This window comes from Budorcas taxicolor, chromosome 15, assembly GCF_023091745.1.
Source record: "Budorcas taxicolor isolate Tak-1 chromosome 15, Takin1.1, whole genome shotgun sequence".
Classification (NCBI taxonomy): Eukaryota; Metazoa; Chordata; class Mammalia; order Artiodactyla; family Bovidae; genus Budorcas; species Budorcas taxicolor.
In genome coordinates, this window is record NC_068924.1 from 32,911,092 (window position 1) to 32,926,614 (window position 15,523).

Genomic DNA, 15,523 nt, shown 5'->3' on the forward strand with positions numbered 1-15,523 from the left:
TCTAGGGAAATGGGTAAACAGAAACATGGGAACTTTCGAAAGGTCTTGAAATAAAGCTGAGAGTAATGTGATTTGCTTTGTCTTGAGATCAAAATGTATTCAATGCCTTGGTTCATTTTTCTATTGCAGACCTCACATTCCAGTCAGCAAATTAGTGGTTTCAGAATCCTATGACACCTATATCAGTAGAAGTTTCCAAGTAACAAAGGAAATCATAAGTGAATGTAAAAGTAAAGGTAGGTGTTACCTTGGACTCCATGCTTAAATCTGTGATCATTTCTCCATCACGGTTAGTCCGCTATTCAGGATGGCTCAGCATGCTTTCTCAAACTCATTTAATAGGAAAGAAAAATATGTCTAGACCCTCTAGTAGATACTTTCATGTAAAATTTGTCATATTCTAAGTACTTCAAATGCTGGATATTCCATGGAAATACATCAGACTTAGTTGCTATTTGAAATAACAGAATTTTGTATCTCAGCTATATATCTTGCACTCTCAGAAGGAGGTTCCCTATTATAATTTCCATAAATTCTTTAGCATAGCACAGTTTTGCCTGTAATTTGATCCAGGAGCATGAACACACCTACACAAACACGCCTACCATCATTGCTGCCACCAAGAGCAGTGTTCTATACAACTCAAGTCTGCCACTGAATTTTACAGTCCTTGAACTCAGTATTTAATGATATGTAAGATTACAGTATTTTTAGTAAAGAGGGCAGGTTACAAAAGTCTGCCCATTTCCAGCCCCCCCACCAAAAAAAAAAAGTTAAAAATATTCATCTTCGTAGAGCAAAGGCTGGATTTACATATACCAGAACATTAACGGTGGGGAGCCCTGGTTAACAGTATTGTGGATGGTCCCCACATTTCAGTTACCACTTATAAGCCACTCACTCCATTACCACCCCTGTAGGACCACCCATTCCCCCTGTAAAGAAACCCAGCATGTTCTATCAACCAGAAAGCCTCATGTGCTCACCGTTCTACGAGTAGCAGCATTGAAAACTGCATTAGAGGTGACAGTAGAGAGCCCTGCAGACTTAGAATGGTACTGTGTCTTGATTGAGGTGGTGGTTACAAAATGCTGCATGTGTGATCGACTTGGGAACCTGGTAAAATCTGAATAAAGCTATGTGGACTGTTCCAGTGTTCATTTCCTAGTTGGGATAGTATACTCTAGTTAGGCAAGATGTTGCTATGGGAAGAAGTGGGGTGAAGAATACTTGGGACCTCCCTGGCGTGTACATGTGTACATACATACGTATTGATAATATGTATACACAGTGTATATAAAATATATATTTGTAACCTGTGCATCAAATTACTTTAAAAGTGTTTGTTTTTTTAATGACATCAGCCTGCCTTAACAATACAAAGCATCAAAATATTGCTTGGCCAGATTGTCTTATTTCTTGAGAATGTTTGCCCCTCCCTGGAAAACTTGACTTTAGTACTTACAAGGTTTACATGCGTCTTTATAGAAACAGATTTTCCAGTCCTTGTTTTTTTTGCCCCCAGGAAATAACATCCTGATTGTGGCTCACGCATCTTCCCTGGAAGCATGTACCTGCCAACTACAAGGCCTATCACCTCAGAACTCCAAGGACTTTGTACAGATGGTCCGAAAGGTAATCCCCACTTGCATTTCAGGGGCCTATGGTGCCTTACAGTTTCAGAATGGTGCAGTGCTGACTGATAGCAAAGTTCTCTGGAGCTGGGAAGGTGATACATTGGTTCACTCAACCGAGATGTATTGAGTGGGACTCTTTAAGGCACTTTATCAGGCCTTGGGTAAGAGAAAAAGATGTGTTTGAGCTAGATCTAGCTTCTAAGAGCTAAAATTTAGTAAGGAGCTAAGAATTATAAGCAAATTGTCTGGATTTCCCTGTGGGACGGTGGATTGGACAAAGAAGAGGTTTGTGGGCCAAATCAGACAGCTCAGCTGGAAGGGAGGTCCTGGCGGGTAGGCCAAAGGAAGCAGTGAGTCAAAATGAGGAGGCTGAAAGGCAAACCTGGGAATAAGGCAGCAAGACAGAAAATCCACCAGGCTGACTAGCACATCTGGATTCCTCCTCCTCCTGTCTGTGGAAGGTTTTCCATCAGCCATCCTCCCACACATGCTTCCCTCCACCCTGAGTTACATGCTTCCTGTATCTGTCCCCAGAGAAACCGGTTCAAACTTGATTGAAATTCTTTTCTCATTTTTAAAAAGCTTGTTCATGTGTCATTCCTTCCTGTTAGTCTGTAAGCTGCTTGAGGGCAGAGACTTTTGTCTTCTTCATAAATGCAACTCTGGACAGACAGACAGACACAAATAAGTTTTGAAATGCCATGCCTACTGAAGGTAGGAAGGACAGAGCTTCAGTTTTGAACATTAGATACACATGCCAAAAAAAAAATGATAAGACATAAAGCAGGATGAAACATTTTTAAAACTCAAATAATCTTTCCCATTGTCCGAGTATAATTTCAGAAACTTTTGAGCTGCATTTTCTGCCTGGCTTGCAATCGAGAATGAACTCTTAGCACCTTAGCTTTATGCGTGATTGCTTTTGTCTCCCACGCTATTAAGAAAGCATCTATAAACAGTTACTTATCTATACTAGGAGAGCCCACCGTTTAACGAATCCCTTCCAAAGACTCCTCTTGCATTGTAAATATGTCTTCCTTCTAACTGATCAGTTGTATCCATTTTCTTTAGTGATATTTTGGAGGGGATACTTGCCTGCAAAGCCGCTATTCATTCCTTTGAATTTTCCTTCTTCCAGGTAAAAAGTAAAGCACTCAATTTCTGTTTTCTATTTTCCCTTTCTTTTCTGTCTTCCTTCAGATCCCCTACTTGGGATTTTGTTCCTGTGAAGAATTAGGAGAAACTGGAATCTGGCAGCTGACAGACCCACCAATCCTCCCTCTGACCCATGGACCAACTGGCGGCTTCAACTGGAGAGAGACCCTGCTACAAGAGTAACCGGGCGAGCAAGCAAGAAGAAAAAGCTTGAGGAAGGCGTGGGGAGAAGGGTCTGTATGTGTGTTTAGTACCAGTGGGGAAGTCTGCACCACATCCTAAGTGGACAAAGAATAATTTAGCATCTTTCAGGCTTTAAAGTTCTTAGGATGAGACCATGTCAAGAAGAGAAAGACTTGATTCAGGGATAAAATTCATTCTCTCTGGACCCTTTGGAGAATTGTCTTCCTACATCAGGGCACCTGCTACCGCGGAGGGTGTTTTCTTGCTTCCATATATGCTAGCTAAGGAGCCTGGGTCTTCCCAGAGGGAGCCGCCAGCCCACCCTCAGGAAGGATGCAGGAAGGTCCAGCTGGAGGGACTCTAAGCTGCCAGGCTGGGGATGGAATTTTCTTCTAGACTCTGTGCTCCAGTGAAAGCCAAGCTGCAGGATTCCTTCAAGATTACTAGAAAACATGTGGCTTCCCATCAATTCCAATGCTCAGTGCGACCCACACACTAGTGCTGCTGACTCAAGACACCTGCTCGGGGACCCTAACCTTTACGCTGGTACCAACCATCACATTTTCTCTACAGCTGACTGCAGCTTCCTGCTACAGTCCTACCCTCTTGCTTCTGTCTGTGAAATGGAGAGAGCAAGCATTTTTGCTCTCCAAAGCACTTTTGGATACTCAGGAGGAAGATAAGATGCACGTGTGAAGCATTCAATTGTAGGCGCAACAAACTTGTAAAACATCAAGTGACTTGGAGTGACTCGCGTTGTAGCCTAACAAGCCACAGCACTTCTGAATCATTTGCGATTTGCTCGCCTTTGCCCCAAGAGTCTAGACCATGTTAACCAGTTAAGCATGTTGACATTTTCAAAAGATGTATGTCAGATACATCCTTTGAGTCAGCAAGAAGCTCATTCTTGTGCAATATGGACATCTTTCCAAACCATACCAAGGGTCAGGTCATCATACACTTGCAGTACTTGTCAACCAGAACAGAACATCCACAAACGGCGTCCATCACAGCCAGGGACGTACTGCGAAGTCAGGGAACGGACTTAAATGATGACAATCATGACCGCACTGCTGCTTGTGCTGTTGTGTTGGTTGGTTTGTTTTGCTAAGATAATTTAAAATAGGTAGGCAGGGCTACTTGAGCAAAGTCGGGAGAGCCACATCCCGTGGTAGCTCGTCACACCTGCTTCCTGAATTTAGAGGGAGTTTATTTAAAAGAAAAATAAACGACAATCAAACCAAAACATCAGTTATTGATGTCTAGTTAATTGTGTGACTAGCTGGCTGTCGATGGTAGCAGACAGTGGTCTGGCACGGTGTAGTTCACTCTGTAGGATATACCTGCAAAATGAAATCCCAGCCATTTGAAGAGAACATTCATGTAAAACAGATCAAAGTGTATTGTAGCATTAAATAAGCTTCAAAACCCAAATGCAGAGAACACATGGTATATTCAAACAGATCTGTGCTCCTATTTGGAACCAGAATTTGATGATCCTTGAAAACAGGAGGTGAAAGGATGCTGGCTACGTATGTTAATTAGCAAGAGGATCACTGTTGGGTTTGAGTCACTTAGAGAAAGATGTCATGAATTTTATATTTTAAGAAACAAATCTTTGATTTCTTCCAGCACTGCACACTGATCCATCTTCTTGATCTAGAAGTAACTGTGCTGACATGATTGATTAAAAGTTTTCAGCTCAAAATGGGGGGAGTGCATTAAAGGTGTTAAAAGTCACATTATGGCCAGTCATTCTTTTATTTGTAATGAGGTAAATCCACTGTCACCAGATCTGTAATGTTTATTCGATTCTCCACAAACTCTCACGGACTTTCGGTGCTCAGAATAATGCTTGAACATCTCATATCCGATTTCCTTGAAAAGTGTAGCAGTGTGTGCTGGGCAGGATCTGTACTTGTACAGAAGAAAGTTCAGAACTTACCCTCTCTCTCCCTCTCCGTGGACTTAGGCCTTTGATGACCTGACAGGTTGGTTTAGGTGGGCTGCAGTCCTATGTGTGAGCAAAGGAAGGCAGAAATCTGAAATAATTTTCTGAATAATTTTAGGTGGAAAACCTTGAGTGAAAGAGTTAATTCCTCTGATGACCCAGATTGTTGATCAGAATGGCCTGAATGATCTCAATTCACATGAAATTCTCCTTTTCCACATATACCTACTTGAAAAACTAAACTCGGACGACCCCATTTGAGAAATTCTTTGGAAATTACATTGCATCTATGTATATACGAAAGAGAAAAGACAACTGTATTATGTGATTTCATATCCATTTAAAATTCTCAGTTGCTATCTATCACAACTCAAAGTTCAGGCTAGTTCTTTTTTGATCTGAGGCTGATGCTTATTAACAAATATTTTGGGGGGTTAGGAGAAAGGAGGAAGGGGAGATGGAAGGAAACGCCAGACAGAAGCAGCAAATGGTTGCTTGTAAGAGGAATTTTTTTTTTTAATGTAGAAAGTTATCTGAAATAGATGAAATTAAAGGATTTAATCTGGGCTTGAAAGTCTGAAACAGTCGGCTTCTCTCACACATGTGCCACACCATCCCGCTGACAACCCAGTATTATTCACAGATAGACTTTGGTTTCAGTGATTTTAAAATGCCACGTCGATTCCTCTGTGGACTAGAATAATTGGCACATTTTAATGCAGAAGCTGGGGGTTTCATTTTCCCAGGCTCCTTCTCTCTCACTGCAGTGGCAGCTAGGAGCACATTCCTTCACCCTAGCAAGGAGTTCAGAGTACGGTGTTTTCCATTACATTTAGATTCATAGAATCTGAATGGCTGATTAAATGGCCATCTGATGGCTGAAAGAGGGGGTATTTTTCACCCTGTACTGAAAGGCTTGGAGGAGTTTCTAGTTTTTATTTTCATTATACTTTAACCAAAGAATTATTTTAAAGTAACCTTATATTTGAAAGATGATTTTGCAAAAAATAAAATAAAAATAAAAAATATCTTCTGGAGTGATGTCAGTTTGGTAAATCACTGTTGATAATTTTCTTGCATTTTAGGCTGATGCGGTCGTTTTCCTGTCAGTGGAATCTGAAGTGCATGTAGATTGTCATCCAGCTGTGCTTAGTATTATCATAAATGTATCTTTTCCACTGCTGTGTTCACATTAAACCAAGTCTCTTATTTCAGTCACCTACTGTCACCGGGACTAATTGAAAAACCACAGTCAGAGAAGTTCCTATTTCATTGCCTTTGTAGAAAGGCGGCCCTATGTGATCAACGGGGAGGCATTCCACGTAACCTAGGCACTCGGCAACTCCAGCGTTTAATTTGAAAGCAGTGATGAATCGCTCTTTTGAATGTACTCTTAAGTCACGCGTGTGTCAGAATACAGATGAACCCCCTTTAATTTTCGCAGGCACAGTCACAACTGTGCTGTGTCTGCACCGACTCCTCAGATAATGCGGCTCAGGATTATTTGCATTTAAATTGTAGTCCTGCACGCGTGTGAACACTCAGAGATGCCGGTGGGGCTGCCTCCCCAGGAGGGATGTGATCTGCAGAGGAGGGTGGGGAAAGAGCAATTTAATGTCTGTACTATTTAGCTTAATGTTCACTTTAGAAAGGTGATGCAGGATATTTTGTTAGTGATGGCAGATACTTTTCATGAAAAACTTTAAGGGAAGGGAGGAAAAACCTCTGCAGAAGAAATAATTCGATTTTTAAATACATATAATATTTTGTTCAGTGTATGTAGGTTTAAAATTATGATGGATAGTCAGACTTAATATATAATCAGTTCTTACAATGGTTTTATACTGAACCATTTAGCTGCCATTACACAGAAATTTGAATTTTACAATTGCTCAACTATTCTTGGACTCTGTACAGGATACATATATATATACACACACATATACATATATGTATGTATCTATAATGGGAAACGTACTGGTTCTTCCTTTGGTTACTACTCAAGATGGGAACAGCACCCTGAAGCATTTTGGTTACGCATAGACTATTCTAAACCTGCTGTTAGGGGAGGTGTATTGGTTTCTTTCTCCTTTATAAGGCTATTGTATCATTAATTTTCTGTGTGATTCAGGTGTATTTATTTGTGACAAGGCTTTGTAATTATAAAAAAGGGAACCCACACCTGACTGTATTGCCAACTCCCTTGTAAACTACCTGTGGCGTCTCGTTTCCTGGTCGCGTGCTCTTCTCTCCTCGACACAGCTCTGGCACCATTGTAATTAGTTCATCCGCTCCATTAGCATCTCCGTTTAAGTGGTTCCCAGATGATTTAATAAAGAGAAACTGTGTCCTCAGTCGATCCAGAGCAGTCTTATATTACACTGAGTGGTCTCTACTCCTACCATATCTTCAGATGTTACTATGGTCATTATTATTTCGTCAGTGTCCATTAACAACTTATTGACCAAAGACGTGTTATCAATAATATGTCTCGTTGCCCAGATGTTAATGACCAGAGACGTTTCAATATTCACTTACATAACAAATCGCCAACCACAGGTGGTAGTTTCTACAAAAATCCCCCCTGGTCAATAGCGTCTTAAGAGTGAGACCCCCTCCCTCAGAGGACCAGAGGGCACTTGCTGCTGATGGAAACGAAGAGGATGCTTCAACAGCATCGTGGGCCTCCAGTCCCTTCTGGTTGGGCATCTCTCTGAGACATCCTGGCTGAAGAGGTGAAATGCCATCCAGGAGTGAAAGAGTGAGCTTGAAAATGCTTCCTCTGCCCCACATGTGAGCCTTCATCCCTCATCACTACCCATCTGGAGGAGGGTACCAGGAACAATGCAAAGAGAAAGAATTTGGGTAAGAGACAGGGCAATTCCAGTTCAAACTGGGTTCCACACTATTAAAACCACAGACTCCATTTCTGAAGTCATGATCATCGTATCAATCATAATTGCGTTTCTCTGCTCAGACACTCAGTCGTGTCCAACTCTTTGCGACCCCATGGACTGTAGCCCGCCAGATTTCCCCTGTTTGTGGGATTTCCCAGGCAAGAACACTGGAGTGGGTTGCCACTTCCTCCTCCAGGGGATCTTCCCAACCCAGGGATCGAACCCACATCTCATAACATCTCCTGCACTGGCAAGTGGATTATTTTATCACTAGCGCCACCTGGAAAGTAATATGTTGAGCTAATAGGTTTTAAAATAAGCCATATATGCAAACTCATACCCAGAACATGAACACGGGTTTCGCTGGCACCACTAGGACTACCCCGGTAGGGTAGGGCACTTAACAGCTAGTGTTCATATCTGACAGAAGACCAAGTTACGGTTCACCTTGTGGCTGGTTCTTGGCTGTTCTCTGCCTCAGAGTTTCCCAAGCTCACTTTGCCCTTCTGTGATGTGTGAAGGCTGCCTATACATCCACAGAAAATCATTGTGCTTTTAATCAGCAAAAAGGCCTTTTTTTTTTTAAAGTTGTTTGAGAACCAAAAAGCCATCTTCCTTTGGAAGAAACAGAATACATCATTTTGCCGAAAAAAACATGTAAAACCCTGATGGCTTGCTCCTGGACACGAAAGGATGCCAAGATTTATGTAGCCTGCTGGTTGTCATTGTATTGATGGAACAATCTGGAAAGTCTTCGTATCAGTGGAGAGGAACTTGATATTGTACCACAGAAGAAGGCCAAATTCCAGAGTCAGACAGAGCCAGGTTCTGATCCTGCCTCAGCTGCTTTTTAGTTTTTTAGGTCCCTTAAACTCATTTCACCTTTAAAAGTGGGCATATAATAATTCTTTATAGCATATAAGCATATAGCATACTTATGCATGCATGGGCTACTAACTCCAGTATTCTTGGGCTTTCCCTTGTGGCTCAGCTGGTAAAGAATCTGCCTGCAATACAGAAGACCTGGGTTTGATCTCTGGGTTGGGAAGATCCCCTGGAGATGGGAAAGGTTACCTACTCCAGTATTCTGGCCTGGAGAATTCCATGCACTGTACAGTCCATGGGGTCGCAAAGAGTCGGACACAAATGAGCAACTTTCACTTTCACTTCACTATGCGTGCATGCTAAATCACTTAAGTCATGACCAGCTCTTTGCAACTCCATGGACTAGCCTGCTGGGTTCCTCTGTCCATGGGATTCTCCAGGCAAGAATACTGGAGTGGGTTGCCATTTCCTCCAGGGAATCTTCCTGACCCAGAGATTGAACCCATGTCTTTCAAGTCTCCTGCACTGGCAGGCAGGTTCTTTACCACTAGCGCCACCTGAGTGTCAAATGGGATAACATAAAATACGTAATACTACATGCTAATAACAAAATCACTTCTGCTAAGGCCAAGGTAAAATCACAGATCTAGCCATTCCTCTTGTCTGTGGGGAGTATGAGGGAAAAGGAATAAAAATGGCCTCATTCATACTGATGTCATTTTCCTATTTGCCCCATAATTTAGCTCCTGTAGTAAAAAGTAAAAAGTGGGGGTGCTGCTTGAATTCTGTGATTTGTCCAAGAGGCTGCCCTAATGATTTCCATTTGTATAACCGTTTATAATTTTAAAAGCACATTCTCATTTGATCTGCAAAATGGGATTTTACAAGGTAAGTGAGATCAGGTATTATTAACTTGTATGCGAAAAGATACTGGTGGACCTAGAGATTGTCGTACTGAATGAAGTACGTCAGAGAAGAATATCATGTGGCATCTGTTAGGTGCAGAATCTAAAAAGAAACTATAAAAATGAACTTACATACAAAACAGGAAGAGACTCGCAGACTTCCAGAATAAACTTATGCTTGGTGGGGGGGAGGATGGGGGAAGAGATAAGGAGTTTGGGATGGACATGTACACACTATTCAAAATGGATAACCAACAAGGACCTACTGTCTAGTACAGGGAATGCTGCTCAATGTTATGTGGTAGCCTGGATGGGAGGGGAGTTTGGGGGAGAATGGATACAAGTACATGTATGGCTGAGTCCCTTCCCTGTTCACCCTGAAACTATCACAACACTGTTAATCGGCTATACTCCAATATAAATTAGTATTTTTAAAAAGTAGTGCAAAAATGAAAAGAAAAGAAATATTATACTAAGATCCCGAGGTAGTGAACTTATCCTTCATTCTACAACACTGACTGAATGCGACATTCCTAGCGGGTGGTGAACATGAAGTACCTTCACGAGCATGGCAGGAAGTGGGCAGAAGTGAGGCCGGAGAGCAGGGCAGACCCAGAAGCAGGGTCATGTATACCAGGGCTCGGCAAAACATGGCCCACAAGCAGAATCTGGCCCACAGCCTGCGTCTGTCATAAGCTAAGAATGTTTTTACAGTTTTAAGTGGCTGAAAAGCATGAAAAGAATTAGATGTGAAAAGATACATGAACTCCTATGTTCATAGCAGCACTATTTACAAGAGCCAAGACATGGAAACAAGCTAAATGTCCACTGGCAGATTCATGGATACACACGGGGTGCATACACACAATGGAATACTACTCGGCCTTTAAAAAGAAGACAGTGCCATTTGCAGCAACATGGATGCAACTGGAGATTATCATACTAAGGCAGAAAGACAAACACCATATAATACCACTTATGCTGCTGCTGCTGCTAAGTCGCTTCAGTCATGTCCGACTCTGTGTGACCCCATAGATGGCAGCCTAACAGGCTCCCCCGTCCCTGGGATTCTCCAGGCAAGAACACTGGAGTGGGTTGCCATTTCCTTCTCCAATGCATGAAAGTGAAAAGTGAAAGTGAAGAAGCCGCTCAGTCGCGTCCGACTCTTAGCAACCCCACGGACTGCAGCCCACCAGGCTCCTCTAAGTGGGATCTAAAACATGGCACAAATGAACCTATCTACAAAAGAGAAACAGACTCACAGACATAGAGAACTGACTTATGGTTGCCAAGCAGGGTGGGGAGAGGGATGGACTGGGAATTTGGGGTTAGTAAGTGCAAAGCATTATATTTAGAATTGATAAACAACATCCTACTGCATAGCACAGGGAACTATATCCGGTCTCCTGGGATAAATCATAATGGAAAAGAATATTAAAAAAAGAAAAAAATATGTAAAACGAATCATTCTGCTGTTACAGCAGAGACTGGCACAACAATGTAAATCAACCATACTTCAATTAAGAAAACATATCATGTCAGGGCATAGCTCGGTAACTGTAGGATAGCCAAATTCCAGTGCCCACAATAAAGGTTTATTGGCAACAGCCATGTTCACGGGTTGACATATTACTTATGGCTGCTTCCTGGACAGAAGGGAAGAGGTGAGTGCAAGAGGACACAAGACCCACAAAGTCCAAAATCTTTGCTACTTGGTGCTTTACAGAAAAATCTGCCCACCTCTGCTGTGGACCAAGATGAAGCATTTGGATTTTGTTCTAAGCCCAGAATCCAACACAGAAACCATTCCCACTACATAACAAATGAACAGATCAGTGATGTCTAGTAGCTGGTAAAGTGACAGCCAGCATTCTTGGGGGGGGCTGATCTCTATCAGGCACTTTTCTAGGTACTTTACCTGTGTTGTTCAGTTGCTAAGTCATGTCTAACTCTTGCGACCCCATGGACTATAGGCTGCCAGTCTTCTCTGTCCATGGAATCCTCCAGGCAAGAAAACTGGAGTGGGTTGCCATTTCCTTCTCCAGGGGATCTTCCTGACCCAGAGACTGAACCGAGGTCTCCTGCATTAGCAGGCAGATTCTTTTCTACTGAGCCACCAGGGAAGCCCTATCTTACCTGTGTAAATGTCCTTAATCTTGTCAACAACTCTATTCACGATACTATTTTTGTTCCCAATTTACAAAAGAGGAAGGTGAGTATTAGAATCAACAACCTGCCCAAAGTCACGTAGCTGGATTTGCCAGACCTGAGACCCCAGGCATTTTCAGCCTGGTTCCACAGCCTGGGCAAATAGTTTTGAAATTTTTTTGAAACAAATCTTAAGGAAACTGTCTCACAACCCTGAGGCACCTGGTGAATACTTGGATTCTTCAGAACACTGCTCTCATCCAACCCCCCTGTTTGCACACAAAGATACCAAGGGAAGTCACTTGTTCTGGGAGATGTGTGAGCTAAGACCAGAAGCCGTCGCATGCTGCTCTGCGGTCCATTCCCCCAAACCACAGTTTCCTTCTGAAACTGGCTCTTACTTGGGTTCTGTTTTCAGAATGATCCGTTTGATTACATTAAGTTGTAGGCAGAAGCCTTAAGAACGAAAGCTGAGCTGGTCCTTTCCTTTTCCAAGTGCATCTCGCTTGCTGTGGTTCCCATGGGGATGAGATGCAGCCCCAGTCCCCTGAGGTCTGCAGATTTATGAAGCATCTTCAATGTGCTGCCCTGCTGGCCACATTGGATTCTGTTTGATTCAGATCTCCCAGTCACCTTATCCTGTGATTATTCTCCCCAGTTTACAGATGAGGATGCTGATTCCAAGAGACAAGTAGTTTTCTCGGAGCTACAAGGCTGCTAGTGACAGGATCCAGGTGAAAAGTCTGGGTCTGTCTGCCTCCTGCCCCCTTATTCCGCTAAGTTTTGCTGCTGCTGCTGCTGCTGCTAAATCGCTTCAGCCGTGTCCGACTCTTAGCGACCACATGGACTGCAGCCTACCAGGCTCCTCCGTCATGGATTTTCCAGGCAAGAGTACTGGAGTCAGGTGCCATTGCCTTCTCTGTTGCTGCTCCTAGGAAGCCCTTTTCTCAATCAGTAACCAGTTATAGGGACTTTGCTAATGATCCAGCGGTTAAGACTTCACCTGCAGGGGGTGCAGGTTCGATCCCTGGTCTGGGAGCTAAGATCCCACATGCCTAGCGGCCAAAAGACCAAAACATAAAACAGAAACAATACTGCAACAAATTCAACAAAGACTTTAAAGCTGGTCCACATCAACAAATTATTAAAAGGAAAATAACTAGTTGTAGAGGCTGCTGCTCTGGTTTAGAAACTCCCCAAGCACTCCAAGTCAATGACACTACTTGAAGAATTCAGACACAGCATGATGGGGCATCCCGTATCTGCTGGGAAATGCAAGTCAGGTCTCACCTCTGGGCCTGGCATTGGGAAAGTCCACGGATTTTTCACAGGAGCCATGAAAGGTCAAGAAGAAAGTTTAGGCCCCTCTTGTAATTGCAACAAAAACCCCAGAGACTTCTACACATGGGGAAATCCCCTGTCTTTTCTGACCCTTCAAATAGTCCATCTTTCACCTACTTGATAAATCTTTTCAGATTTTTTTTTTTCTTCCTGACAACCTAGGTCGACCAGGATGATGATGTTTATTTCTCTCAAATCTGTCCCCCAACACCACCACCCTATCAAATGCTACTTCCTATGAATACAAAAGCATACTGTGGGGATTTCATAAAACACAGATCAAAGTGACAAATGGGCTTTCAGTGCTGAGACCTCCCACATACAAAGTGGTCAGTAGACACTTTTCCATTAGAAAACAATCAGTAGATGGTCACCCCTTGACCACTAGGCTCCAACCTCACCTTTTCCCTCCACTTGCTAAGCGGCCACAGCTTGCTACTTTCCCCTGCTGAGCCCCCTGTGGGTTGCAGGCTGAAGGGAGGGTGTTGAGAGTGGGAGGAATGATGCAAACTACAAGGGCATGTCAACTCAGAGCCTGCCTTGCAGCGCTTCCCCCACAGACCATTTGTCATCTCTGAGTCCAGTGGACTACTGTGACATTTCTCAAGGTTGGCGACCAGTTGATAGCACATCTGGGGGTGAATACAGTTACATTCATCATCTTCCAGAGGACAATTTAAAGTAAGATCTTCTTTAATGCTCTGAAAAGTTGTAAGACAAACATCCTTTCAGGCTCAGAGAAAAAGAGCAGTGTTTCTATCTCAAACGGCGGATTCAGTCATCCTTTCATTCACTCGCTCATTTGACAACCTATTTCAGATGCTGAGATAGAGGTTTGGGTGCTGGGGTTTATAGCCGTGGCCTCAGGACAACACTTGTGAAGGAAGTGAGATGAAGCAGAGGGAGATGCTCAGCTCAGTTACTGGCAACAAAGGTCTCAGCTAACCGTGATTCTGAAGGGAGCTCTGGAGCTGGACCATTTCTCTTTAGAGTTGCTCCACCTGCAGGCAAGGGCACAAGCCCTTTCAGCCCCTCTCAGGGGCCCCTTGGAGGAGGTAATGTCTGGGATAAAATGATCCTCCCCACTGGAAGCAGAGAAGGACCCAGCTAATATGTCCCAGTCTCTGGGGAATGGAGGAGGAATTTGGGGAGCTCTCCTGAGTGTACATTCCAGGTGCCAACTAAGGACCAGCATTTACTTAACACCTCTTGCTAACCTTGAAATTTTTCTGTAAATGGGAAGATTATCACAGAGAGCCAGTGTAGTTCCTCTTATTTTAAAGTTTTGCTACAACTGATTCAATTCAATAATGATTGATTCAATAATCAATCATTTAGCCTTGTCTCACGGTAAACAAACCAGAAGTCCATCTACAGGTGGGTAGGCAAGCTGCTAAATTCATATCATGAACTACTACCCAGCCATAGAAAGGAATGAACCCTCAATACATTATTTTGAGATGAACAGTGACAGAAGGCAGATCAGTAGTTGCTGAAGAGGGGAGAGAGAGACGGACAAGAGAAAGGATTACAACAGGCAGGAGGAAGCTTTGGGGGTGCTGGATATATTCACTGTTTTGATAGTGATGATGACTTAACAGGTATATGCATATGTCAACATTTATCAAATTGTCCATTTTAAATATAGACAATTCATTATGTCAATTACATCTCAATAAAACTGTGTAAAAGATACCTATGATCTTTGACGAAACAACAAAGCTACAGTAATCAACACAGAGTACAGTACTGGCACATGGATAAATGAAACAAGACAGAAAGCTCAGAAATAAATCCACACACTTATGGCCAATTAACACATGATAAAGAATGCAAGAATATACAACGGAGAAAAGACAGTCTCTTCAATAAGTGACACTGGAAAAACTGGACAGCTACATCAGAAGAATGAAATTAGAACACATTCTAATATCATATTCAAAAATAAACTCAAAGTGGGAGAAGAAAGACCTAAATGTAAGACCGTATACTGTAAACCTCTCAGAGGAAAACATAAGTAGAATACTCTTCGACATAAATGGCAAAAATATTTTTTGGATCCATCTCCCAGAGTAATGAAAATAAAAGTAAAAATAAACAAATGGGACCCAATTAAAAGTAAAAGTTTTGGCACAGTAAAGCAAGCCATTCAAAAATGAAAAGACAAGCTATGGCCTGGAAGAAAATACTTGCAAACGACACAAGCAACAAAGGATTGTTTTCCAAAATATATCAATACAAAAGCTCATACTGCTCAGTATCTAAAAAAAAAATAACCCAATCAAAAAATGGGTCAGTTCAGTTCAGTTGCTTAGTTGTGTCCGACTCTTTGAGACCCCATGATTCGCAGCACGCCAGGCCTCCCCGTCCATCACCATCTCCTGGAGTTCACTCAGATTCACGTCCATCGAATCCGTGATGCCATCCAGCCATCTCATCCTCGGTCGTCCCCTTCTCCTCCTGCCCCCAATCCCTCCCAGC

General features: G+C 42.7%; 1 protein-coding gene across 1 annotated transcript in view; it reads left to right on the plus strand.

Annotated features, from left to right (window-relative positions):
* UBASH3B (ubiquitin associated and SH3 domain containing B) overlaps positions 1-2,975 on the plus strand; it is a 149,180-nt gene extending 146,205 nt beyond the window's left edge. The window contains exons 12-14 of the mRNA XM_052653090.1: positions 130-236; positions 1,526-1,635; positions 2,838-2,975. Coding sequence (XP_052509050.1) covers positions 130-236; positions 1,526-1,635; positions 2,838-2,975 — 355 coding nt within the window. The remainder of the gene's footprint in view (positions 1-129; positions 237-1,525; positions 1,636-2,837) is intronic.
* Positions 2,976-15,523: the final 12,548 nt, after the last annotated feature.